Source organism: Trachurus trachurus (genome assembly GCF_905171665.1).
Source record: "Trachurus trachurus genome assembly, chromosome: 12".
NCBI lineage: Eukaryota > Metazoa > Chordata > Actinopteri > Carangiformes > Carangidae > Trachurus > Trachurus trachurus.
Window position 1 is genome coordinate 13,650,190 of NC_139908.1, and position 27,919 is coordinate 13,678,108.

At 40.8% G+C, this 27,919-nt stretch overlaps 3 protein-coding genes across 5 annotated transcripts in view; 1 reads left to right on the forward strand and 2 right to left on the reverse strand.

The window, feature by feature from the left end:
* The window catches only part of rgs3a (regulator of G protein signaling 3a), a 136,590-nt gene extending 120,091 nt beyond the window's left edge, over positions 1 to 16,499 (reverse strand). The window contains exons 1-7 of the mRNA XM_083983405.1: positions 16,396 to 16,499; positions 14,720 to 14,853; positions 6,807 to 6,857; positions 4,485 to 4,543; positions 4,288 to 4,382; positions 3,530 to 3,598; positions 873 to 933 (exon numbers count right to left, since the gene is read on the reverse strand). Coding sequence (XP_083839531.1) covers positions 873 to 933; positions 3,530 to 3,598; positions 4,288 to 4,382; positions 4,485 to 4,543; positions 6,807 to 6,857; positions 14,720 to 14,798 — 414 coding nt within the window. The 5' untranslated portion in view covers positions 14,799 to 14,853; positions 16,396 to 16,499. The remainder of the gene's footprint in view (positions 1 to 872; positions 934 to 3,529; positions 3,599 to 4,287; positions 4,383 to 4,484; positions 4,544 to 6,806; positions 6,858 to 14,719; positions 14,854 to 16,395) is intronic.
* Positions 16,500 to 20,301: 3,802 nt separating this feature from the next.
* Positions 20,302 to 22,985, forward strand: rabepk (Rab9 effector protein with kelch motifs; the record flags this gene model as incomplete). Of its 3 annotated transcripts, none has more annotated exons than XM_083983016.1 (8): positions 20,302 to 20,494; positions 20,900 to 20,954; positions 21,035 to 21,189; positions 21,343 to 21,498; positions 21,743 to 21,907; positions 22,239 to 22,388; positions 22,516 to 22,665; positions 22,759 to 22,985. In XM_083983016.1, the coding sequence occupies exons 2-8, from the start codon at positions 20,902 to 20,904 to the stop codon at positions 22,983 to 22,985; spliced, it is 1,056 nt and encodes a 351-aa protein (XP_083839142.1). In that variant the 5' UTR covers positions 20,302 to 20,494; positions 20,900 to 20,901. The 3 variants fall into 3 exon arrangements, with proteins under 3 accessions (XP_083839142.1, XP_083839144.1, XP_083839143.1); XM_083983018.1 differs by having other exon boundaries at positions 20,331 to 20,790; XM_083983017.1 differs by having other exon boundaries at positions 20,331 to 20,718.
* A 255-nt stretch (positions 22,986 to 23,240) lies between these two features.
* On the reverse strand, positions 23,241 to 27,104 carry hspa5 (heat shock protein 5). The gene is made up of 9 exons (XM_083984155.1): positions 26,927 to 27,104; positions 26,280 to 26,434; positions 25,940 to 26,171; positions 25,685 to 25,822; positions 25,467 to 25,579; positions 24,970 to 25,360; positions 24,612 to 24,849; positions 24,350 to 24,517; positions 23,241 to 24,242 (listed from the first exon to the last, which is right to left on the reverse strand). Exons 2-9 carry the CDS (start codon positions 26,393 to 26,395, stop codon positions 23,674 to 23,676), a joined length of 1,965 nt encoding a protein of 654 aa, XP_083840281.1. The 5' UTR covers positions 26,396 to 26,434; positions 26,927 to 27,104; the 3' UTR covers positions 23,241 to 23,673.
* Between the last annotated feature and the right edge of the window lie 815 nt (positions 27,105 to 27,919).

The following is a 27,919-nucleotide window of genomic DNA, read 5'->3' on the forward strand; positions in this document are numbered from 1 at the left end:
GTGGACCTTTGTGTGTCTGTCATTGTGTGTTTGAGTAGTTGCCCTCTCCACGTTGCCTAGCAAGTCGTCAGTAATAAGTGTCTGGAAATAAAAATGTTTCACCCCAACAAACATTTACTGCAGTTTTCGACCAATTTCAGAGTGTGTTAATGTGTATATGTGTGTGTGTGTCCTTGTGTGTATTCTGGCGGTGGTGGTGATGGCACAGTCGGTTGCTTAGTCAATAAATTGATTGTCATCTGATTTTGTACACGCACTGACAGTCCCGCAGTTGCAAAAGCCTCTTATCGAGCACAAAGGCCAAAGCAACAGCTAAGAAACAAAATGTGCGATGAGAACAGGATGTGCTGTGTTTTCAACAGCTCGAACAAAGACTGACAAAAGGAAGTGACTTTGAGCCTTGTTGTTTTGTGACAGAAAACAAGTCTCTGTGCGCGGTACGACATCATCATCTTCTCATCTTCGCATTTCATTAACTCTGATTTTTAAAGAGTCAAACTTATGTTTTATTTCATCAAATGGAAGAAAATGAGACTCAGTGAGGCTTAAGTTTAAAGAAAGGCCATGTGTCTGTGTGTGACCCATAACATTTCAGTAGAGAGAGTGACTCAAAGTGTGTCTCGCTCCAATATCTGGCGGCAACACTGCTGTGCTGTAACACTGGTAACCCCAAAGTGTTTCCTCTCGACTATTGAGGTCACTGGAATTCATTCACACTGAACTAAACTCTTAGATTCATGGTCTAATGGATGGACACACACACACACACATAGATAACCATGCACACACAGAATGAGCTAGAGTTGAAAAGGGAGCTAAGGACACTGTTTACAGAATATCTTTCTACCTGTGATCTCTGTATTCAAACTCACCTGGTCTGAGTCCATAAGAGAGCGGAGACCAAAGCTCATGCAGCCCAGCAGAGCACCCATCCTGTTGATACACAGAGACAAACAGAGAGAATAAATAAGTGGGATGAAAATCAATGAATACCCGTAAGCAAAGCTGATGTGTCATCCAACTCAGGTCTGACAGATGAAATGAGTTTTATGACCCAGGAGCATTAAATCAAACAGATCGAGCAACAAATCCAAACTAACCAAAGGGATATTTTTAAATTTTAATGGTGTTTTCATCTTGATGTCAGATTTTGCCACATATAATCTTATCCCAGTATACCCCACAAACCCCTTTTTAATGAAACAGAGAGAGCAACATTGATCCCTTGTGTGAAAGTTGTGTTGTTAAAAGCATAATAAACCATAATGAAGGCAATAAAACAATAATAAAAAGTTTAAAGTAATAAAGATGTGACGCTTGGGAAATATTTTTCATGTGTATGTCAACATAACTAACAGTGAAAAAGACAGATGTGTGTTTGCATGTGGTGTGCGGTGCAGTGGTGGTGGTAGCGTTGGCAGCGGAGTGGGTAGGGATGTTTAATTATGCATACATGAGAAAAACAGTTCTCGACAACCTCCCAGCTGGACCGGACTAATGCAGCTGCTGATGCTGTTTTCAGGGCAAACTGGCCGTCAGCATAAATCAGCACCTGAAATATTTCTTGGCTCCACTCACTAAAAAAGAACCAGTGACCGAAAAAGCGGCGCTGCATTAACATAAAGACACAATTGAGTTTACAATATCCTGTTCTACCACAAAAATCCTGATTTAGCTTCGTCGCACGTTTTCACAAGAATAGTCTGCGCACTACGTAAGCCCGCTATTTTCAGCCATGGATACAGGAAAAGACAATTGCCTCTCTGAAAGGATAAGTGTGGTGATGCTTTTTAAGACTACTTGTTGCCAAATCCTAGTATACTTTATTCCTTTGATTACCAAAAACGTAGTTATAGTGTGCAGTGCTGTACACTGTTATGCCTAAATAGATAATAATGCATAAGGTTAACGGCTTATCTAATGGATTGTTGTTGATTCATAAATACTTTTAGTTTACTGTAGGTTACATGGTCAATCACCATCCAAACCTAAGAAGTCCACAGAAGACACAATAAGAATGAGAAATTATTTAAAGGTAATGGTAGTGGCCAAAGTCTGATCTCTGTGAGAGTTTTAGGTCTTCTTTTTGTGTTGTCTTTGCAGCACTCTGCCTCACTGTGTCCATCACTTACAGGAATCTCACACTCAAGAGGTGACCAGCTGTGTTTGGCCCCAGCAGCTCTCTGGCCAGTGTCCTGTCAAGTTTAAGACGATTTGCTGAAGAGGCACTGCCTTCCACTATTTCCTCACAACAGTTGAATAAGCACGTTTTAATGACATTTCAGGCTGGACTTTACGGGAAAAAACGGCATCTGGGGAGGATGTGCGTGGTGCAGGGTTAAAGTTCACCCTTGCAGCGATCCTGAGTTGGTCATATGTTCCATCTTCCACAAATGGCCAGTTGTGAGAGGCAAAAAATAATCTTGTTCACATTGTTCCATTCAGGTCTTTTTCCCTATTTTTGAGACTTTTTTTGTTCTTGAGCTGTTGCTTATACATACCGTATAGGTCACTTTACATAGCCTGTTAACATTAAAAGCCTAATTGATGGAGCAAAATCCAAAAGTATCTGGATCTCCACCAAACATAACATTAGTGACCTGGCGGTTTTATCTCATAACTGAATTTCAGAGTCTCTGCATCTATTTACATTGCATTAGAGGTCCTGCGACCTCAAACGCACACACACAGCAACACCTTTTAGCTGACCAAAAATAAAAACACATCACAGAAATGCACTACTGTATGTCCATAATCATAGAGCAATGCTGCTGAATCAAATGTATTTTGGATATGTTTTTCCGACTGGCTTTTCCTAATTAATACCAGTGGCCATTTGGTGTGAATGAGGCTTAATTGCTTCCCAAACTGATGAGTAAATCGCTCTTAATCTGTGTCCCAGAAACTGTCCCGAAAGGTCTTTATCTTTATAATCTTTCTATGATCTAAACTCAACTCATCGTTTAAGCCTGTCACTCTATACTGCAAATCTGTATATAACCTTCCAAATGTATCCTGAACATGGTATTTTGTTCTACTGCAACTGAAAACAGTGAGACTTGTTAAAGAGAATGAATTGACTAAATTAAATAAATGGCGATTCATCTTTAACCGCATAAAACATGTTAAGAAAATAGTGTTCTTCAAGCACATAGTCATACTTTTCTTCTTTCCTACCAACACAACACAGCACAGCAACTGTATGACTCATTCGACCATATGTCCTGCATCCCCAGCAATGACCCTGTTTCTGCATAAGTCTGCCGAGGCAGGGAGGCGAGAGTAACACATTCACTCTGCCAGATTCAGACATGGGTGTACAAATAAACACAAAACACACAGAACAACACACCGAAGTACTGTATGCAGCAGCATTAATTATAAAGTGATACGCTGTTGACCTAGTAGGAAGTGTTGTGTCTATTGTGCTCTGCTCTCGCTCATGTGTTACAGACTCTTCATTTTCCTCTCTCGTGTCAATATGATCATGAGCCACACTGTCTCCATGCTAAACTTTCCCAGCAGCTACCTTGTTGTGGAGTCGAAGTTCCACATGGTGAAGAGCAGTCTCTTATGAAGGTCCCCCTCACTGACAACACTGAAAACAAAGGAGAGAGAATAAGTCAGTTTCAAATTTAACTGTGTCCTGCAGCGGTGTGAGGCATATTCTTATTCACCGTGCAGATGTGTCTGCATTAGTTTGTGCCACCCAACCAGAAAGACACTTGAGGGTAAATACAGAAAAATACTGCAGTTCTTAGACATTGGTCCGGGCCTCTTATTTACATAAAAACACACAAATGGTGCAAAGCGAGAATTCACCGTGTATTCTATCTGAACAAACCTTCAGGTGAATTGCTGACTAACTATATTACCTTCTCCCACTGAAGCTTTGCACACACATCAAGTAGAATGGAAAGATGAGTATGGTATTATTTACATAATCCTCACATCCTGGCTGACTGGAGAAGATACATAAAAGCTGAGTACCATCTAAACCCAAGGTGACAAAACCATAATACTTTTTTATTACATAAAAATCTTAAAATGGTATGCATCAATATAATTTACTTTTCTTCTTCCTCATACTCTATTACAAATACTGCTTCTTTTTTTTTACTGCTATTGCTATTAGCTATTTCTTATCTGTGCTATACATTTCTTTGCTGTTGTCTGCTGCTGCAACCCTGTAAATTTCCCTACCGTGGGACCAATAAAGGATTATCTTATCTTATATTATCTTAACAAATTCATGACAATGTTTGTGGAAACTGATTGAATACTCACAAGTAAAAGGTTTGTAGGAAGATGGGGTTCCTACAGTGAGGAACCATCTGAGTCTTCTGTCTGTCTGTTGGTTCACTGTCTGGGAACATGCCAACCTGAAGAGCACAGCAAAAGAAAGTGACAGGTAATCGAGTTTCCACTATTGTCGATGTAAGCTCTTTTTTTTTTTGTATTCAATTTGGTGCAGTGGTACATACCTTAACATAAGAGTCACATGGGCCCTGGCACTCTTCCAGCATGCCTCTTGCTTCCAAAACTGTGAGCATATATAAATACAGCTGGATAAATGATCAAACAGCCCATTACAGGGGATCATGTTACAGATTTCATATTATAGGCTCTAACTATTTATTGGTACCAATAGAGCACTAACACTTACTGGACCCACAAAACAATGCTCCACCATAAAGTTACTGTGGCTGAGATCCTGCATGATGCGTAATGTTGGAATGAGCTCACTGGTGCTACAAAAGCAAGATAAGGTTTGTTTGTGTAGATCACATGTGCATATATTAGCGACTCAGAGAGTACAGACACATTTTTGGCATATCCAAGATGATTTGGTCAAAGAAAAGGGCTGCCATGCTTAATATGGCTAGCCTGACTCCCATTAGCTCATTGTTTCTTGTTAAATCACAGTATGTGGAGGAGGAATAAGAGGATGTTTGACTGTTTGAACTAACAAGCTGTGAAAATGATTTCAAAGAATTCCAGTGGCTGCGAACTGAAAAGGGAAATTTGCTAACTTGACAGAAACAGCTGCTCTAGTCTGATGCCATTTTTTTCTGCCATTATTGCTGCCAGCAAATCCATTTTATTGTGGGTATTTTATCCTGGGCCACAGAACAGCATTGAATGAGATTCCATCCTACTGGTGTTTCCTAAGGGAAAATAAAAATACATGACAGGGCCTCTGAAGCTATCTGCCCCCACATGGGTCTGAAAAACACATGCATACTGAGACAGATGGGTTATGGTAAGTGGTTAAGGTTAAGTTGGGTCAGTGAGGTTATGTAATATGTATGGAAATCTATATGACATCCAACCTGTCAACTGAATAACAATATAAAATCATTCAGATTATTATTAGATGTCTAAAACTCAACTGCTGACTATTAGCTGTCATATTTTGTAACTGGTACACACATTACACATTAAATGTAGAAAAAAAAATTACATTCTGTGAAGTAGATTAAGTACTAATTATATAACATAGTGCTGAACCAAGCAGTAACCTCCTCCAGGGCTGAAAAGCTGCTCTTCCTCGAATGGCCACCACACGTGTTTACAGACTGATATGAAAAACAGTGTTATTGAGGCTTAAAGTTATGCATAATTGAGTTTGTGCCACTTTGAGTGACAGATGTGTGAGCATATACTTACCACAAACCGGCACATACGTACCGAAGGCTCGGCTCCACACTTGCCACAGTAATGCCTTAGGGCTCTACGTAAGAGCTGTACACTCAGGTTAAGGTTGCTACCTTGTGCAATTGTTTTTCCCTGTGGGTGACTGCCATTTCTGATTACCTCTGACTTTTCAGTAACACTTGACGACGAATGTAAAAACTCAGAAAGTACCCAACCAAGGTTTTTAAATTCACTTTGTGCACCATTTTCTATGGAGAAAATAGATAAAGCACGTATTATTACTGATTTACTGTTGAAAACACTATTTATGGTGCATTTACAAAAAGAGAGAGACTGGTCAGAGACTATGATCATTTATGAGGATACAGGATTTAGTAGTAGTGTTGTAGTTAATGTTCTGTCCCACCGTCTATATGTGAATTTTAAAAAAAAATAGCAATTTAGGGTAGGTGTTTAGCTCAGTTGGTAGAGCAGCCACCCCATGTGTGGGGACTGAGGCTACAGTCCCCACTGCAGGCGGCCCCGGTTCAAATCCCACATCGAGCGGCCCTGCATGTCGCCCCCCTCTCTGCCTCCCCATCCCTGTCTCTCTCTCGACTGTACTTTCCATTAAAGGCGAAAAAGCCCAAAAAATAGCAATTCATATATTTAATTGATTGTGTTATGAAACAGAAATGGGTGGACAAAGACTAATACTGTGAAAAACATCTACTTTAACACTGGATCAATGAATGGCCATTCAGACACAAGGGGCACAAGAGGTGCTGAGTGGGGAGATGGAGACTCAACAACAAGGAGGATGGGATGCATGGCTTTGGTTGCTGAGAGACCAAAATAAACAGCCACTTTTGTTACATAATGCTCCCAGCTGCTTTCCTGCCTACCTAAGCCTTTCTCAGTCACGGTCGCTCGTCGTGGTTTGACAGGAGATCTGTACTGGGCAATTAAATATTTGACTGAAAATGTTGCACATGATTAATGTTATATTGAAGTAGATGCTAAAGGATATGCTCTGTTATTATTTCAACAAATTTTCTACCAGCTCCAAGCAGAGCATACACTATGTATTAGGCTACAGAAAATGAACAGGGCACAAAATGTCTGCACAACAGTGTCTCTTTGTATGAGCAGCCTTTAAAATTACTCACCACTAACAACTAGTACTTCTTGCTCTTGGACGATTGACAGCTTCAGTTGACCTATTGGAAACAAGAGAGGGATGGTTATGGCCAGGAACCGCTCTTACATAATGGTTCATATTAATGATCAGTTTGACATTTGGCAAAAGACACTTCTTTGGTTTCTTTCAGACATCAAATCTATTGGTTTAATATGAAGCCACAGCCAGAGATGTTGCCTTAGTTCAGCACAAGGCGGTTGTGTACTCTACTATGTCTTTGCCACACTGACTTTCTGGACTCTCCATTGGTTGCCTGGAAACCTCACAAATCTAAAACAATCAAATACCACGTGAGTCTTTACAAGATGTTAATTTGACAACGTCAGAACTGGCAACAGTTTTGAAAATACTACCCACATGCAAACAAAAACACATCAAATGGCCTCTAGAGGACAGTAGCCTTTGTGTGTGTTTGTGAGTGCGCGTGTGTGTGTTAGTGTGATTGTGTTCTGCACATTGTGGCTGTTCATACTGTTACATTATGTCATCTCCCATCTGAGGACCAACATAATTATTTTGGGTTTTACTTACTTTTCTAGTTTTGTGTGTGTGTTTGTGCGCCCGTGTGTGTGTCCGCTGTCTATCATCTGTCACTTTTTCTCTCCCCCCCTCTCTCTCCTTCCTGTAAGTCTCCTAGTGCTGCTAACAGTTCTAGGAGACTTGTTAGCAATGTTGACATGGCCACCGCTAACATTGGCTTTGTGCTATTTTTAATTAATCCTGCTCATAAGAGCACAGTCTGAAGCTAAAATGTGGGAGCCTCGTTGTGTGATAACACTACTGGCATTTCAGAGCTTGGGTACAAGGGATGTTTGTCGTTCCCACACTGAACTTGGCATGGTTTTTGTGCTGCTGGCTGCAGTGGAAGAACAAAGTGAAAACACTATTTGAAATATCTTCCTGGTACGTCTGAGCCTTCCTAATACAAAGGTTGGTTCAAGAGTACCAAAATCAGTCTTTATCGCATTGTGAGTAGAAGCCAAACCAAATGGGTTGTTGTAATCACAGACGGGCAAAGTGGTTTCAGGGAAGCTGCAGTAAAAAGGGAAACAACACAGGTGAAATGGACTTGAAATTACTACTCTAAGTCAAATGCTGGTGGAAAAGAACATTCAACTGGACATTGTGGTGCAGTTAAATCCAGGAGAGAGATCAGTACCACAGGTCTGATAATGTGTAATCCATGTAAGCTAGGGCAGTGTGACAGTGACATAAAGGTTAAAGTTAATTAGTTGGCTGGTTTTGAATTTTATACACAGTTCTCCACAATCTCCACAAACACCAAAGTCAGCTCCAGAGAACCAACCAAAAAACTGTAAGATGATGTGCCTTTCAAATGAAAAACTTCCCTGAGTCTATATGACACTTTTTTTGACTCCATTTTACATTGGTTTAAAGTGTGCTCATGTTTGCAGTAAAGGGAGCACGAGTGGGAGTTGTATTGATTCTATAATGGGATTTTTCTTCATTCTTGAAACACTACAAGTGATACCATGGTACACAGTCAATACTGTGCTCAGGCATATGGAATACATTAGCCTTATTTGTAACATCAGCTCATACAAGGACAGAAAATCATTATTGAGATGCGGTAAAAAGAAGTCATTTGGGATTAAAGTGATGGAAAACAATACATGCGGACGTTTTCAAAAAAAAAAAAGGAAAAGAAATAGGAGGCATGGAAGAAAAAAGAGCTGTTTTTTTTTAAAAAGCAAATGCGAGAGCGGAAACGCTGACATTTTGGAAGCAGAGGTCACAGTACGCTCGAGTAGGAGTGAGTAAATAGGGCATGGCAGACGAGACAGCACTGTGGGTCGATACATGCACAAATGAAAACACACCCACAACGCATAAACACACATGCAAATGCTTCTGTTCACACTTACAGATGCATGGTTAATGGTTCAGAACAGATCATGGTCTTGTTCTTAATTATTGAGCAAGGCTAAGAGGTTTCACAGCCATGCCAGCAGCTCCATATGACAATATTTGTCACAGCACAGTGCTTCGACCTAATGCTATGATGCTAACACGCTGATGTTGAACATGTATCATGTTTACTAGATTCAATATCCTATCTTTAGCGTGTTATATTGTATATAAGGCTGTAGATATGTTTATTTCTGCTGTAAAGTTGGCCATTTTACGTGGGAGTCGATCTTATAGTAAACCCCATTTGAAGAACTACAGTTTTTGGTATTTCTGTGTTGGCTGGAATTTGCCACTTGCTCAAAGCCAGCAATATTAAGGGTGGCACTAGAAGGAAAAGTCAGGGGACATCAAAGACAGTAGGCCTCATCTTTTGGGGAGATAAATATCCAGTCATGACAATCCATCCAAAAGTTTTGAAACATTAGACTAAAAAACTAAAGTGTACAGTTCTGTGTGGCCCATGAAAAGTCAAGGGAAGATAGTCTGTGTCGTACTCTGGGGACCTTAAATGGCCCTCCAACAAGGTGGATCCACCACTGAAAGACAGACTGACTCCACAACAGACCAACACTAGCCCATCTGAACATGTCTTATGCTTCAAAACTGTCGTACAGACAGGATGAAAAACCCTGTCTGCCTTGTAGCTGTCATGCGCTTTGTGGGTCACACTATCCACCACAGCTTTGATCCAATAGTTCCTGCTGTGTTATTTCGGCATTTCACCACCTCCCACACGAGAGGAAAACAATTCTCCAGAAGACAACAACTATCTTTCTAAAAGAAAATATGTGGAACACAATGTTTGAACAAACTGTTGGACTGTGTTTACAGGAAAGTACATGTTATACTCTCCATCTGAGATTCAAAAACAAATGTTAAACCAACTTTTAAAACACAGGACATTGAATATTCACTTGGCTTACTAAACTGAGCAGAATGTCTTTTCATTCATCTTAGTACTTGTTTAACTCACACCACGATATTTCTATCGATTTTTGTGCACAGCTGCAACTTTTTCACACATACAGATGGATCAATGAAGTTGCGATGACATAAAGTGTTCACACCGAACGTAAGCTGGTCGGTTAAATCAATTCATTCAGTCCAATTACAACAACTCACACACAACTCAAAATAAAGACCCTCAGAGACCTTTCCTGATGAAGCTATTACTCTAAAATGCTTTAACTCTAAATAAATTACAAGGATTTATGTGTGACTGCACAATCTACTCTAATCACAGACATTTCCATCAAGGAATAAAGTTCAACTGTCACAAGAAAAATCTGACTGTTGCCACATCCTGTAGAATCTTAAATAAATATGCATTCTCCATCCGCTGCTTTGGCCTTTTAGAAATGCAATGAACGCACCCTCAGGTGGCAGAGATGCCATCCTCAGCCATGGAGCTGATGTGCATGGCAAAATGTAGAGCAGGTGACACTTAAAAATGCCATGCTTGCCCAGGTGAAGGAAGGTGGAGTGAGAACAAGCCTTCAGTGTTAGAGAGACGCCAACCTTTCAACCTTTACACAGAGAAGGAGAGAGAGAGAGAGAGAGAGAGAGAGAGAGAGAGAGAGAGAGAGAGAGAGAGAGAGAGAGAGAGAGAGAGAGAGAATCTATAATTAAAGCAACGCAGAATAATAAAAGGTCTAGAATTATATTTTTATAGCAGCAGTAAAAAATAATGAGTCCCCTCAACAATAAAACTATTCAGCACTTTGGAGAGGAAGAAGGGGTTATATGGAAAGACAGAGAAGTAGACAGGAAAGAATAAAAAGGATAAACTCAACTATAGTGCTAAAGAAAATATTTATTACTCTCACTACAAAGAACAGAGACTCAATTTTCTAGTGTTTGCATTTAACATCGAGTCGCAGCGCTGTAAAGACAGAGGCTATTCACAAACCTGCAAACACCTTTCATTTACATGGAAATTAAAACTATAAGTCCTTGGGTCTTTGTGTATTTTGTATTATGTGCTCCACTTCCACTTATTCTATAAAAGCACAGTCACTGACCGCCACCGCCACTATCAATTTTCAAACATAATTGGTCTACCATTTTGGGCCCAAACTAACTGTGAATGTTTTTTTTTGTTGTTGTTTATTTGTTTTTTTGCAGACTTGCACTTCGCTGAAAATGCAAAAAATAAAATTCACCTTCAGCATGTTATTACTCAACCTTCAAATCAACACCAAGCACTGCTTTTTTCGTTGCCTACCCTCAGCATTGCTTGCACTCAGCCATTTCTTAGAGTGATCTTTGTTGCGGGTGAGTCATATTTTTGTTTCATTCCTTCTTTATATGCAAGACCTATTTTCCTTTTCTATTCAATTTTTTATCTTGTTCCTCCCAGCAGTCTGTTTACTTCATACCTAATTTCACTGACACTGACACCAACTGCCACTAAAGCCGTGCCTTACATACTTCCTACTAACACTGTAGCAGAATACTGTAAGCCATAATTAATTAGTAAGATATGGAAAGGAGAGATTTAAGGAATGAGACAAGAGATGAATAAAAATCTCAGAGTCAGACCCAATATTGACAGTAGGTTGCTGTCCACCACTCAGCCTGTCCTTGTTCATGTGCCAGCTCAATTAGGCCACAAAGTGCTGTTGCCTGTCCAGTAACAGGGAATGAGCACAGCCAAGTCAGCACTAATCTACCATGAACTTTGTGTAGGTTCACATAACAACATCCGGTGACCAAGATGCAGACTAATACACCAAAGTAAACAGATCAAAACAAAGAAACAGCACACGTACTGTACATAGATATATCCAGTCAAGTGTCATATATCAAAGACTGCCTTTTGTCGTTGGTTTTTCCACGTCAACATGTACAAAGTGAGCTGCAACATCCATTTTGCCACATTTTATCAGATAAGCAAGCATTTGAAATGTTGCCCTACTTTGTCATTACAACAGCATCAACAGCAGGTCTGACATCGGTGCTGTCACTCAACATGATGCTATGCTGCCGTGTATCTCTCAGGCTTTACTTGCAATTTAATGCTGATAACAACCTAAGGCTACGTAGACAAATATAAAGCCAGTTCAGGAATGGAATGAATAGTCTAAAAATAATTTCTCCAAACTACAGAGTGTAACCCAAAAACATATCTCCCATCAAATTACCAAAGAGCGAAGAAAAGTCCATGTATACGTGTGTCTCCTTGTTATCCTCCGACTCCCTCCTCTACTTCCCGCTCTGATTTAATAGGCTTGGCTGCTTATTTGTCACATTTACATGTGAAAACCTGTGCCCCACCAGCGTCCAATGAGGCCAGGCCAGAGTACACTGTTGGTCTTTATGTGACAGCTAAAGTAGCCATTATCAGCCGAAAGGAGCAAGAAAAGAGAACAGAGTTAATCCATGTTCTGTAACATTTTCTGTGAGAACGGGAGCCATTTTGAAAAGTTGGGAAACTGCTGTCTATAGGATTTAAAGTTTCCATGTGGGTAGCCCTGCCAATTCATCCTATTTGATCCAAAGAGGGAACAAAAAGCAGATTTGATGAAAGACACACAAGGTGTCCTCTCGTTTCCTCGCCGAATTTCTTTTAACGGGCTCGTTATGTAACTTCCTAAAGCTCATCCTCTTCTGTGTCGGCTGCCAACAGCGGTGTGATGGAGCTTTTGCTGAATTACCTAATCAGGGGAGTAGATCAAATTCATTGTATACATAAAATCTATAGAGGGAGACACCTCCATGTCAGATGCCGATATGCCCTGGCCGACAGGATTGAAGAGTATTATTTAATGGCTTTGAAGAGGAAGGTCTGGGGGAATTCAGTAACTGGAAGAGTGCACATTTCATATTCCTAAGAGGTCTTGGCCTGTGTTTAATATTTAATAATCTGATATGCTCTGTGCACTTTAATCATGATGACAAGAAACTTCCATCAATCACACATAGTTATCGGCAGGTTTGCAGGGGGAGGAGACTTTAATGTCATGTTTATATAAAAATGGGATGAAAACAGAAATAATGGGGTCAAAAAAGCCACTTAACACTGATATCTGTTTATATCTATTCTTGAGATAATGATTTTTTATTTTGGGCTGTTTTGGGGTGATTATTATTTCTCAAACTGACTAGAAAGAAGCTAAATAATGTCAGTTTGGTCTCTGATTAATATCCCTTTGGAAGTACAATTAACTTTCTTTCTTACTGTACTTTTATACTCTTTCTTCTTGAAATATGAAAATCTTTTCCCTTGTTCTTCTTCCCTTTACACCCACCCTACATCCATAAAGTTTCTCTGCCTCTTTCTTTCTGTCCCCCTGACTCAGCCATCGCCTGAAACCCCAGTCACTGGTGCAGTAATTAACTCTAGAGCGCGAGAGTGACTGTCAAACATAGGTAGCACAAAAAAACCCACAAAAGCTGAACAAAGAAGAAACTTAGCTCAAACCACTCCACTCAGTAGTTACAGTACACATCTAAACTTGTCAAGTCACTTTAAATGTTCCAGCAGGAAACTGGGCCATTTTATTGTTACTATTAGAAAGCAAAAAAATACATTTGTGCTCTAGTTTTTACAGGCTTTAGCTTCAGTTTACTTGAGACATTTACAGTAAACCACTGAAGTCTTCTGATGCATAATGTGAAAATTATTTAAAAAGGAGGTTCGGTTTGTGGAAGGGACTATATTTCAGACAAGGTACGAAGGCCTAGGATGTGAAAGCATTAGGTCCTGACCAGGTGGGCTGCTGTAACTCATTCTCTGGCAGTGAAAAGTCGTTCCCTCGGGTCACCACGGACACACGCTACCAAACAACGGAAGCTTTCTGGAAGAAGTCAAGCTCGTGGCTAAGTTTGACCCAGTTCTCAAAGGGCACACTGTCAAGAGTAAACTCATCCAGCACTGAAGTGGAAGAATCATGCACAATAACACCGCAGATCTGAACTCCAATCATCTAACTATTAACTTTATAGTTTTAGCTATAAAAGCTCGTGTCAGCATTCCTGAGTAAGACAAGTTAAAATGGATCACACACAGATGCCACAAATCATTCAGAGTGGTCCGCAGAGGAAACCCTGTGATCTCTCATTTTGACTAGGCTCCAAGATCTAAATATCATGTTTAAGGACAACAGAGGTCAGACATGTCATGTGACTGTGGTACCAATGTCAGAGGGAAAGAAGGGGGTCCAAGCAAATGTTGGACATGTACCCAGGAGGTTTATATGGGATATATGGGTCAGATCTGAATGAAGCAAATGCAGCAGAAAGCTCTGGAGACGTCTGGGCAGCTCAGGGCACCTCCTTAAATGTTCTATTTCTACACAGTAAGGGCAAGTATGATGTAAGTATGACACGGCAAATATCTACAGAAACAACAAGATGGGACACCGGATAAGAGATTTATGGAGAAGAGAAATAAAAAATTTAAGGACAGTGCTTGGCTGATACAGAGGTTGCTCTCAGGAAATGGAAATTAATCCTCTAAGCCATCCCAACAACTGTAACCGCACCCCTGTAATATCTTATCCATATTCATTTGTGCGGAGAGGTAAATACTGGATAATGGATGAGGCTTTAGTGTTACAGTAAACAGTGCAGGTGCACCCTCCTCCAGTCGGGCTAATATCCTCCATAAATGATTCAGGGTGTCACCAGATAAGGAGGAGCAGCCTCATTACCAGACCAAAAGACTTGTTGCAACATCTGAGCCCACTTGTTGCTGCAAGTAAAGGCCTTCTCATGTTAGGAAGGCCACAGGATCCAGCCTCTGTGCTGCCTGACCTTTATGACACAGTCTTTTATATAACACATTCCTTAATGTCGGCAGCATAAATAAGACATATAAACACGCATGGCGACACTCTTCTGGTTATTGCAATTATGGATGCGTCAAAAACGTCTAAACAATCTCATGCTACAGTAAAACTAGAGTCTAATTTCTAGCATCAATTAAAAAAAAAGGATTTAGCTCACCATGGGTCCTGAGGAGGAAGGATGATGTGTGAGGGGAGTTGGCAGGGGGCTTCCGCAGGTAAACTCGTTGACAGGTCATGTTGGAGGAAGCATGCTGGCAGTGGCTGCTGCTGCAGGTGTGATGGTCTCAGCGGCTAATATAGAAGACAAGAGGTGAAACTTGATGCCTGGTTTTCGTGCATGTGTGTGTGTGTGCCTGCGAGCATGCATTTGCATTCTGAAAACTAAGCCAGGCAATACAAGGCAGAGATAAAAATGCTTGGAGGTTTATATCTTTGTGTTTTGTTTTTTTCAGTTTCACCTATGATTTAAACAGTGTTAGCATCTGACTTGCTACCACAGCTGGCATTTACAAGGCACAACTATTTTGTTTTCCAAGAATCCTGTCAGCTCTAGCCATCATCATTTTTTATTTTTAAACAATAAGGCTGCATATTGCAATTCATTTGGCAGATGTGATTGTGGTATGGTATGTAGCTCTAACAATTTGGATATTGCACTTGCACATCTCTTTTGCAGTTTTGATAATATATTAAAACAATTGTACAACCCTGAACAGGTTCATTTTGTTAACCATATTTTCTTGAAATGTGCATTCCATGTGCACATCTGTCACAAACATGCTATATTCTGTATTACTGACATTCTCACAACACATTTCACATTTCGAGTGGTGTTGCCTCTGGCCAGGATTTTATAATTATCTGCCCTAAATGTGGGCCAAATGTAGCTTGTAAAGGACATGCAGCAACAGCAACATACTAAGCTTAGTTATGGTGTTCAGATCATTTATCCAGGAAAAACTAAACAAAACAGTATTGCATACATATAAAACCCCTTTTCACAGGATTCATCACAATAATTTTATTAATAAATAATTATTTGATAAATAAAATGAATCATCTTCTTGTTGTTCATGAGTGACCTTCTGGTATCAAATGGCTTTGCATTTGAGGGAAATATTGTTGGTACCCAAAGACATATGGGCTACATTCAGTGAATCTGTTTTCAACTGCACCTGGCACCTGTCAGATGGATTTCCAGTCATTTGACAAATAACTGACAAATGGGTATTTATAACATGTAAAAGCCCAAGGTTAACTTAACAATGGCTCCACAGTTTCCATGGATTGATCTGGTTCCCAGGAGGAAACAAAGTCTTTTTACATTTAATAACAAACATTTTTCATTCATAGCATTCTTTTCCCATTAAATAACATCTGATCAGCCTCTCTCCAACATCGTTGTATCATTTAGTTCAAAATGTGGCAAGTTTAAAAATGTAGATTGTCAGAACAAAAAACAGAAACAAAAGAAATCTAACCACCGAAACAGCAAACAACAATGATAAGCACAAAAAAACATGTTTTTAATACCCAGATTAAATCATTAGTGTAGAATAGATTGAACTAAGCCAGTGTTGTGGTTGTGTGGCAGTAATCCAGATTACTTTACAGCATGATTTAACACACCTCCGGGTGAAATGTGACACAACAGCGAAGGCTACGGCACATTGTTTTGACATCTTGCCCAGTGGCAGTGTACCAGTAACCCAGAGATGAACTTTCCATTTTAATCCCGATTATCAAGCTGCCCACCCACCAAGAAGGCTCCCAAATCAAGCTCTATTTAGGAGAAAATGAAAAAAGCTGGTCACTGAATTACTTTCCACCTACCACACACAGCATCTGCACAGTGTCTAGCTTCAAAAAAAAATCAGCAAGTATTGTACACACAGCGTCCTCACAATAGTACAAAACTATTTTAGGCTAACAAAAAATATATCTCCAATTATCTCTTTCTCCTGCCTCTCTTGTCCCTTCCTCAGGATTTTGAAAAGTCATAATCATGTTCCCTTTTCCTCTCATTCTGTCGCCACAAAAAGCCCCTGATTCATTTGGTCCTTATCAGTTACAGCAAGTGGAAAACAAAGGAATTCTCTGAAACTCATACTCTGCTTCCCTGAAGAGGAAACTGGGCAGATAATGCTTAAGTGGTATAACTTGGTGAAAACAGAGCTTCCATACGGCAGGCTCCCACACAGGGACACTAAAATACACCTTCTTTTCATGACGTTCATGTTCAAACATTTTAAAAGTAATCAGAGGACATATGAATATATCCTATATCTGTGTATAAGCTGGATTTTGTTTCTATCATTCCACATATTTTTGATGCATCACTATCTCCTGGTGTGCCTTTAACCTTACAATCCATTTTCAATGTAAAGTAATCTTGAAGCTTTAAATCAACTAATTGCTGCAGCTTTACTTTCATATAATGCATAGATCTCTAATATAAAGTGATGAGCCAGTGAACGGTCAATATCACAAGGAACAAAAGCCAGAAGAAAAGTCCCCTGAAGACAGACCCTAGTTTCAAGCAGAAGGAATTGCAGGATATAGACGTACAGCTAATGCAAGGCAGAGTATGCAGGGGAAAAAAGAAGGAAAAAAAGTGAAATGTCAGGTGCAACTGGAAAGGAAAAATGTAGACGAAGGAGACTTAATTAAGATGGAGGTGATATGTAGGAGAGAGAGGAATAGAGAAGAACAGATGAGTTTTCAATTTGCTGGAAGATTGGGGATGACTGTGCAGTTTTGGTTTGGGGGTGAATTCCATCATTGTGGAAAAAGAAGAGAGAGAGCGGGTTGTGAGGAGAGATCTGCAGATTGCTGTAGGTGACAGCTGAGCACCTGGTAGGAAACAGACTGGAGAGCCTGGCTGCTGAATCAATAAAGCGGTTGACACTTTGTATAAAACTGTGAGACACGCTTAGTAACAATTACACAGGATCGGGATGTGAGGTACTGACACACGAGACACAGAACAAATGCTAACTTTTCCAAAAAAGGAGGGAAAAAACGCAAACAAGTTGCAGATGAAACAGATGAGGATTTGCTGCTTTTTTTTTACCTAAATAATTGTCAGTTGCAGCGCTGCCCAGTTTTACAAAGACGACGATTTACTTTTTGATTCTTCTCTGGCCTCACACTGTTTCCCACATAAAGCTGCACAAAAATGTACAAACTGCAGCCTGATTCATGCAAAAGCACAATAGGTCATTGGTCATTTCCACTCTAATTTGATGATTACCCGGTTTTACTTGACTCATTCACTTCTACAGAACAGTAGCACTTGTAATAGTAATACAGGGCAGTTTTTGTCTTAAGCTGATGCAGCCTTTCATCAGATAATGTTATGATAGTGCGAGTATTGTGCTATTTAGGTTTTCTTATTTTCCAGTCAGCTTCCTAACACCTCAATCTACAAATCTATCTAGAGTGGCACCAAGAGGTGATAATGCTCATTAATGAAGAACACATGTTTCTCGACACCAACGTATCTTTAAGTTGTGGCCATGTTCCTGTCTTGCACGTTGTCCTGAATGTTCAGTTGCTTCATCAAAGCAGCCCCATAAATTTGTTATTCATATCAGGATGACATATTGGCACCGTGAGCTCTTAGAGGGGTCAGGCCGTCAGACAGCTCCCGTGATGCTGTAAATCTCCCAGGTCTACAAGACAAAGACTCAATTTTCTTTTAGATTCATGGCTTGTTGTATTCCCAGTGCTCTTGTCCTGTTCTTTTGAAGTGTTAATATGAGCTAGTGATTCTTTAGCATAGTGGCACAACATACTTTTCTGCACCCAATTTCTTTCAAGTATAGATTTAATGTACCAGCAATCAATACGAAAGGTGGATAAGAATAATTATTTTTTTAAATATTAGTTTTGCTATTTTTACGTCCCGCTGATTTAGAAAATAACTCAAATGTTTATGCTTTCTTTCTTTTCTTCATTTATTTCTTAACTCCTTCAAACACTCTACAGTTTACTGCTCCACTTTGCCATTATGAAGTAAAGCAGTCTCTACAGAGGACTTAGCTGATGCAGAATTTATTCACTCAGCTCCCTCTGTATCTGCAACATTGCTGACTGTGACAGTTTGCATTTATTGTCCAAATGTGACTTTGCTAATGTATATCCCTACTTGAGATCACATCTTTATCATTCCATGTCCCTCTTTGTTTCTCTGATTTTTTACATCACCATCTAACTCTTTGTATCAGTCTATTCTTGAGAGCCTGTAGTTTATGGCTCGTTAATGCAGTAATTTAAATAGTCCTCAATCACAACAAATGAAATTTGTTTTTAGAGACAGGCCAGGGAACATTTAGTGCATAGTGTTGTAATTTGATGTCTTAATAAAAAATACAATGGTACAGCCTACTGGCCATACTATGAAATGCAACCTTGTCACAGTGAGCCATACAAAGTATGTAAGTAAGTAAGTGCAGTGCAAATTAACATGATATCATCATTATCACCTACAACATACAACCTTTCAGCAGGGCAAAAAGGCATTTAATGTAGTTTATAAATTGAATTTAAATACATGCCGTGTACTTATTTCAGATTGGACGAAACACATAAAAACTCATTATAGATTTACATAAAAGCTGCATATTAAAGCTGTATAATATTTCCAATCTTAAAAGTATTATAAACTGCTTAAAATGTCTGTCAGTTTACTTGTTACTGCATAGTGTTAAAGGTAGCTTACAGTTCCTGCAACATCTATTTATAACCACAAGATGTCGCAACTGCACACACAGTACCACACCACTGCAAATCAGATGCAGTTGTGTCTGTTTGGTTGATTATAAATATACTTCAAAAGGGTATAGTAGTAATAGTGAGTAATAGCCTAGTTGTCTTACTAATATTCTTATACTCACTCTCTGCGTAAGCATGATAGACAACCTCAGACAACATAAAAAACGATGAAATTGGAATTTATCAAAGGGTAAAAAAGCTGGTTTGTAATTTTAACTTATTGTTTTCAGCTTGTGACTAATTGGGCCCTCTGGTGATTTCAGAGGACAGGGTGGTTTTCTTACAATTGATATTGTCCGTTTGAGGGAACACAAGTACGCTGTAAAATAAAATAAAACATTTTAACCAGCTGAGGATTAAAATTCATTCCCACCTCTCTAAACACCAGCGTGATATTCCTCTAAATCTGTTCTCCAGGTTTTACATCGTGATTTGATGCGATACTGAAGATGGCAACCATTTTAGTCTGGTTTATGTATCCTTTACTTTTTGGAGGGAAAAAGACGAAATAATAAAAAGGCTTTTACTTTTATCGACGGACATGTGTAATCTTTTGTCAGTGTTTTTCTTTAGCTGGACTTATGAGCATGCTCCAAGCACCTATTCTTTTTAACTATCCAGTGCAGCTTTTAAAACTTTGGCATTTAAAATTAGCTAGCTCTGGGCCTCGAGTTATCAATGGAAAAGTGTGTCGCTTCTATCAAACAGACCCTACCTTTTTATTTGAAGTGGGAGACACGTTTTTAGGGCCAAACGGGAACTGAAGACACTGCCTGAGCGTCTCAACTGGCGAAGACATCTTTTCTAAAACTGCGAGGGATTCACATCAGCAGCAACTTTGCAGCAGCAGGTCCTGCCGGTCCCTGCTCAACGCCGGGTGAGCGAGATGCACACAGTGCGCACGCGCAACTGGCAACTATGGTAACTACGTTTGGAACGTGGTCTGTCAAACCAACGGACGCAGTCAACGTAACAATTTGTACGTCCTACGCCGTGTTGTTGCCAGAGTGGCTGAGAGACAACTTTACAGTTTTATTTATTTTTATTTACTACAACCATTGCCGTTGGACGAGAGTAAAAAAATAAGCAGTCGAATACCGACTTTAAATGAACGTCGTGGATAGTTAGGTTACCCTTTCATTCAACCGGAAAAAAGGTTAGTGAGGAGGAAGCGCTCCGCATGCTGAAATCAGTTAGCAAGTAGCCAGCTTGATGGCGCTTATTGTGATCCCTGTTCTGATGTTTTCGGTACATTAAGCTATATTTAACCATACAGAAATTACAATTTACAACCCTTCCTTAACTGAGATTGAAGCGTTCTCAAGAGGAACTATAAAATAGCTGAATATCTGGCTTGTCTCGACTGTGGCTACATTTGACGTAAGGACTTCTGTGGATACCATCTTCTTTTCAGAGTATTTTACGATCATAAATTAATCCGTTTAAACGAAGGTTAGTGATAGTAGTAGTTTTACAGCCGATGACAATAGAAAATGTCATGGATTGATCATTGACAAGACGCAACACAATAACAGCAGATTAATTCAACTATCTTTGACAGCTATGGAGTTTCTCCCAGTACTTGACCCATTATTCAATCCCAAACAAGGACTGTGGTAAGTGTATGAAGATGAAGCAGTGTTGGAAAAGTTAAGATTTTGCCTTTCTTTTGCAAACAGTTTGTTGTCTTCCTCAGGTATTCCTTGACACCCACGGGAAGTGATCCATGTGAAAGTGTGGGCCACACATGCACCTTTATTCCATCTGAAGAAGGTGGAAAAGGAAGAATCCTTATTGTCGGTGGAGCCAACCCCAATGGAAGTTTCTCAAATTCTCAGGTCATAAATCTAGGTAAAAGTCAGCAAAGAGTATAAGCTGCTCTTCACCATATATATGTACAAGATAACTTAAATTTTATAATTCATGTGTCATAAAATCATAATCACCACTGACAAAAATGCATCAGTAGCTGTAACTTTATAATTGTGTTGTTTCTGACACCAGATAATCATGAATGGGACATTCCAGACTGGGAGGGTTTGGAGGCACGTTATGAACACTGCAGCTTTGTGCCAGAGAGCTGCCCACAGAGCCTGTGGGTGTTTGGGGGGGCACAGCAGAGCGGCAATCACAGTTCTATCCAAAATATACAGCTAAAAGGTAAATCCCAATTTACTTTTACAAATATGTATTTAGTCAGGCAGTGCAGGCGATTTCACAGGTAAACAAGGCTGAACTCAATGGAGATGGATCCATCTGCTGTAGTCTGTTGTTGCGGTGAAAACCTGCAGACTGATAGTGATTGTCGGTGTCAGATTTAAATTAATAATCTTTTCCAGTAACAATTCCACTTGGTTTCTAACCGCTATTTGTATACTTAACTTGACTTTGTGTACTTGTCCAGATAGTGGGTCTCGCTGGAAGGATGCATCAGTAAAAGGGACGCCCCCTTGTCCCAGGACATACCACACCAACTCAGCTTGCCTCGGGGACAGATTGTTTGTCTTTTCTGGTGGTGAAGCAGGAGCTACACCTGTGTCAGACCAAAAACTTAATGTGTTTGATGCAGGTTTGTAATTAAAAGACGTAAAATTTGCTTTAATTTCACTTCCAATCATCATATTGCAGTAATGTTCAACACCTTGTCCCACTGCTTAGTACTGAAAATTACCTTTTGACTGAATTAGCTTTGAAGGCCATTACAGTCTTTATTACCTAGGTGTGTTAAATATAATAGTTGTTAACCATTAGATGATTTTGTTGATCTTTTTATAGATACAAAAATAAAAAGACAAACTTATTATTCATGGCATTTTGTTTTTGCACTAAAATACGTAGAAACTATTTCAAATATCCAATAAAAAATTATTTTATTTAAAAAAAATCTTTGTGTGTTCCAGTGACTTCCACCTGGTCCCAACCAGAAACACAAGGCAAACACCCACCAGCCAGACACGGCCACATTATCGTAGCTGTGGGTTCAAAGATCTACATCCATGGAGGCATGGCTGGAGAAAAAATTCACAATGACATGTACTCTCTTGACACAGGTAAGCACAACCACTCAATCATTGGCAGACGATTGGAATTTTCCTAGCTTCTTTGCACTTATCTCACTGGGATGCCTTAAAATATATTCGTAAATAAGACTAAAAATAAAACTGTCAACTGCTAAAGGGAGTATGAAGTGGGAGACAGTGCGGGCCAAAGGAGACATCCCACCTGGAGTAGCAGCCCACTCAGCTGTGGCGCTGGGCAAGAACATCTACATTTTTGGAGGGATGACTGCAGATGGCGCCAGCAACTCCATGTACAGATTCAACACTGGTATACTGCCTTTAACCTATAAGACTGAATGATTATTTGTGTAATTATTTTCTTCATTATATGATACACCAATATCATTTTCTTTCTTTGCAGACAAAAGCAGATGGATCCTAATCAGATTTGAAGGAGATTTGCCATCCAACCGCCTCGATCACTCCATGTGTTTATTGCCATGGACGGTGTGTGATGTGGGGAAGGGAGATGAGGGGCAAGCCAACAGCTCAGCAGCCACAGAGACAACACATCTAGCTTTTGTATTTGGAGGGATGGACACTGAGGGTGTTATACATAATGACTGTATTGTGACTGTGCTGACATGATGTGCCTTGATATTGTAATAAACTTTATTTAGAAACCCAAAAGTGGTCCAGGTTTATTTTTGAAGCCTTCTACTTTGCATCTTGAGATGAATGTTGTCTAGCAAATATCACAGAGTTCAGTCTAGAATAAATGAGTGAATAAAGGACATCAATCAATCAATATTTTTTAGTGGATACAGTATTGAGTTATGAAGAACACATGGTGGTCTATGCCACCAAAATGCAACTAGAAGAATGCAAAAGAGACAAGAAGTATGATTTTATATCAAACATTTATTTCAATGTCTTTCCAGACGTACGATGACCAGATTCAATAAATAACTTTTAGCTTTGCCTGTGAACATGAGCCCTTGATACCACAGACATCTATACTCAATGGCCCCCACAAACACCTGCCCACCCACCCCACCCCACCCCACCCCACTACAGAGCCCCATTGGAACTGCCTGAGAACAGCAGCAGCAAGCCTCATACTGGGCTGACGAATATCTCCGCCTTCCAGCGAAGAGAACACCTCTCACACACTGAAACTTGTTTTTAAAAAGTCTTTCTGAAGATTCAGCATGGTTGCTTGTTATCGCCACCCCTTCCCAACCATTCCTCTCACTATTTGAGTCCCATCAGTCCAATATGTACATCTAGATGCCACTACCAGAGAGGCAAGGGGTGACCGAAGAGTTGAACCTGCCTACAACTCATCCTTCTCTTCTTGCTCACTTTCGGCGCCCTCAGGAGGAGGAGCGCCCGCACTGCCGTAAAGCTTGCTGATAATGGGCTGAACCACCTCCTCCAGCTCCTTCTTCTTGGCCTGGAAGTCTTCCAGATCGGCATCTTGGTGCGACTCCATCCACTCGATCTTCTCCTCAACTGCCTTCTCGATGATTTCCTTATCTTCATCCGACAGCTTGCCGCCAAGCTTCTCCTTGTCGCCGATCTGGTTCTTCAGAGAGTAGGCGTAGCTCTCCAGCTCGTTGCGGGAATCGATCCTCTCCTTCAGCTTCTTGTCCTCGTCGGCGAAGCGCTCGGCGTCGTTCACCATGCGCTCGATGTCCTCGGGTGTCAGACGGTTCTGGTCGTTTGTGATGGTGATCTTGTTCTTGTTGCCTGTGCCCTTGTCTTCAGCAGTAACACGCAGAATACCGTTGACATCGATCTCAAAGGTGACCTCGATCTGTGGTACACCGCGAGGGGCAGGGGGGATGCCAGTCAGGTCGAAGGTGCCCAGAAGATGGTTGTCTTTCGTCAGGGGACGCTCACCTGAAAAGAGAATCAATAATTAAGCGTGTGCTTCATTTCGTTTCTCTCTGGATGAGGAAAATGTTAACTTTTCAAAAGCATTGTCAACTGCATTGTCCAATTCTTACCTTCATAGACCTTAATGGTGACAGTTGGCTGGTTGTCAGAGGCTGTGGAAAAGATCTGAGATTTCTTGGTGGGCACCACGGTGTTCCTGGGGATCAGCTTGGTCATGACTCCTCCAACGGTCTCGATACCAAGAGTCAGGGGGCACACATCCAGAAGAACCACATCACCTTTTAAAGAGAAGAAAACATTAGTAAAACAGGATCAAAAACTGAAAGCCTGGTTCAGTGGAGCAGATACCAGTACATGAGGGTCATGACTTACCAGTGTCCTCCTCTCCGGAGAGCACTCCAGCCTGCACAGCAGCTCCATAAGCCACAGCCTCATCGGGGTTGATGCCCCTGGAGGGCTCTTTGCCATTGAAGAACTCCTTCACCAACTGCTGGATTTTGGGGATACGGGTGGAGCCTCCGACCAGGACGATCTCATCGATGTCAGGCTTCTTCAGGTCAGAATCTTCCAGCACCTTCTGCACAGGCTTCATGGTGGAACGGAACAGGTCCTGAAAATATAAAAGATATGGTTAATAAGTTTGTAAAACATAGCGTTTATTTTAAAATAGTCTTTGCTGTCAGTTTTACTATAGTGATGGTTTTATACACAACTCATCTGACTGACTTACCATGTTCAACTCCTCAAACTTGGCACGGGTCAGGGTCTCGGAGAAGTCTTCTCCCTCAAAGAAGGACTCGATCTCAATGCGGGCCTGGTGCTGGGCGGACAGAGCTCTCTTTGCCTTCTCAACCTCACGACGCAGCTTCTGCACGGCACGGTTGTCTTTGCGCACATCTTTGCCGGTCTTCTTCTTGTACAGCTTGATGAAGTGCTCCATGACACGCTGGTCAAAGTCTTCACCTCCCAGGTGAGTGTCTCCATTGGTGGCCACCACTTCAAACACACCGTTGTCAATGGTCAGGAGGGAGACGTCGAAGGTGCCGCCGCCCAGATCGAACACAAGGATGTTCTTCTCTCCATCCCTCTTGTCCAGACCATAAGCAATGGCAGCAGCAGTTCTGAAAGATACAGTTGTGGTTGTCTATTATTATAACGTACAGGAGGAAATATTTTTCAATTTCAGAAGGACAACAGATAGGCAAGCAATTTTCAGTGGACACTTACGGCTCATTGATAATTCTCATGACATTCAGACCAGCGATGGTACCAGCGTCCTTTGTGGCCTGGCGCTGAGCATCATTGAAGTAGGCAGGGACAGTGACCACAGCATGAGTGACCTGAGGGGGGAAAAAAGGGATAAAATGAGTAAATTATACCTTAATTTTGTACTGGGATATCATATCAAATAATTTTGTTGTATAGACTTGCACGTTTTGTTATACCTTCTTGCCCAGGTAAGCCTCAGCAGTCTCCTTCATCTTAGTCAGCACCATAGCAGAGATCTCCTCAGGAGCGAATGTCTTCATCGTGCCGCCACCAATGTCAACCTGGATATGAGGCTTGGTCTTCTTCTCAGTGACCTAAAGAGGAACATCCATCAGCATTAATATTCCCAATAAGACCACTCAGGCATTATTCAATGACCTTTAGACCCTACAACCTTATCTTTTATTTGAAATAATCCAATAGAAACTGACCTTGAATGGCAGGTACTTGATGTCCTGCTGCACAGAGGAGTCACCCCAAGTGCGACCAATCAATCTCTTGGCATCAAAGACGGTGTTCTCGGGGTTAGAGGTCAGCTGGTTCTTGGCGGCATCACCAATCAGACGTTCACCCTCACTGGTGAAGGCCACATATGATGGGGTGATACGGTTTCCCTGGTCATTGGCAATGATCTCCACACGACCATTCTTGAACACTCCCACGCTGCAAGACAATAGAGATAATCATGTCAATTTTGAGTGGCTTGTGCTTTAAAAAGTTGAATAATTACTACTTAACATTAAAATTTAAAGTCACTTTTTTTTTTCTTACCATGAATAGGTGGTCCCCAGGTCGATTCCCACCACAGTTCCCACATTCTCCTTCCTGTCGTCGTCATCGGCAAACACAGTGCCGGTCACCAGCAATACAACCCACAGCAGCTTCATCTTTTCAGGTTTTTTTTGTGCTCGGATCTACTGAGGAATCTGCGGAGAAGAAGTGGGCCGTTAAAAAACGTGGCCTTGCCTTCATGACGTGACGTCGTAAGGCTTGGTGTCACTTCTGGGTTTCAGCCCTACAATGGACCGGGGCATGAACGTGGCCTCATAGCAAATAAAAATCCTCCAAAAAAGCTCAAATATACAAGCATTTAAAGAATATAAGTAGACTGGGTGGAGCACGAGCCCGATACTTTTTTTTAACCCCATCCGCCGGTAGCTAGCTAACCACATTAGCGTGTCTAGCAGACATGCGAGGGAAAATACAAATGCACTGTATTATCAAAAGTTTCTTGTAGCCATGCCAAATGCTAAGTAGATTTAAAAATGAAATTAAAAACGTGTATTACTTGTTTTACAAACGTTAGCTTAGCTGCCTTCATCGTTATAAAAACTGCCTTAAAATGACGTGCAACGTTGCAGAGGATGTAAAATACTACGTTGCTGCATTATCATACTCAAAACAATGTTTCAACGTACCTTAAACGCAGTGTTGGCAGTGAATTAACGGCCTTGACGTTGCCTCAATGGGTGCTCTCTCTCGTTGCGAAGCGTGTCTCTCTTTTTTCATATATTCTGTATTCTTGCTTCTGTGAAATGATGTTGAATGAACGGTGCCCTGTCCATATATAAGCCGTCACATCTTCCCAGTCGTGGAGCACGGCGATTGGCTGAGCGGCTGCTCGTTGGAACGCGCTGATTGGTCCGCACCGGCATGCTGGCCGCCGCTGATTTGCACACATCGGGTCACGGTGTCGTCACGGCTTTTGCCCACTGCGCCGACTCGGATTGGCTGCCTGTCAAGCGAATCCATGAACACAGTTGGTGTAACAGCACGCCAATCTAACAACCCGGGGGTTAGGGTTGAATTTTTTCACGTTTCATACATCTGAAGTTAGCTTCAGCCTTTTAAAAATATCAAGATCCCCCTATATGAAATGGTCTGGCATTCATTCTCATGTTGCTCTTGTTTTCAAAGCGTGTAAGTGTGTGAATACTTTGCTGGTATCAATGACTGGCTATGATGACTCACTGCAATGAGTATGGTATGCAAACTCTGTGTATCATTCAACTGACTAAACAGCCTAAAAACAAGAGCTGTTACATCAGATTACGGTAACTGGATTGTGTGTATATTTCATCAGTCAATTTACACACCTGCAATTAAGTTCAAATGGAGGCAGTCTGTAAACTGACTGTTAACTTTTACATGAGCACTCTCTGTTTCTGAAATTACAAATTGATCACAGATACAGTGAACTATTTTTTACAATAATGGCTACTTATAAGCATGTGGTTACATCACACATCAAAATCACCAACAGTACACTGACATACAGTCTCCTATCTCAAAAGTCTAAATAGGTCAAGGTTAGGTAACCGGCTGCCAAAGCCATACATTATGACCCTTTTAATGTGTGGAGTAACAACCAGCCAATGAATGACAATCAACAGGATATTTAAAGTATATAG

Excerpts from the sequence above, each read along its gene's own strand:
- hspa5 (XM_083984155.1), bottom strand. The coding sequence starts at position 26,395 with ATGAAGCTGCTGTGGGTTGTATTGCTGGTGACCGGCACTGTGTTTGCC. Across the intron at positions 25,823-25,939 it reads TCAAGTACCTGCCATTCAAG|GTCACTGAGAAGAAGACCAA; the intron begins GTCAGTTTCTAT and ends GTTCCTCTTTAG. Across the intron at positions 24,850-24,969 it reads AGTTTGAGGAGTTGAACATG|GACCTGTTCCGTTCCACCAT; the intron begins GTAAGTCAGTCA and ends TTATATTTTCAG.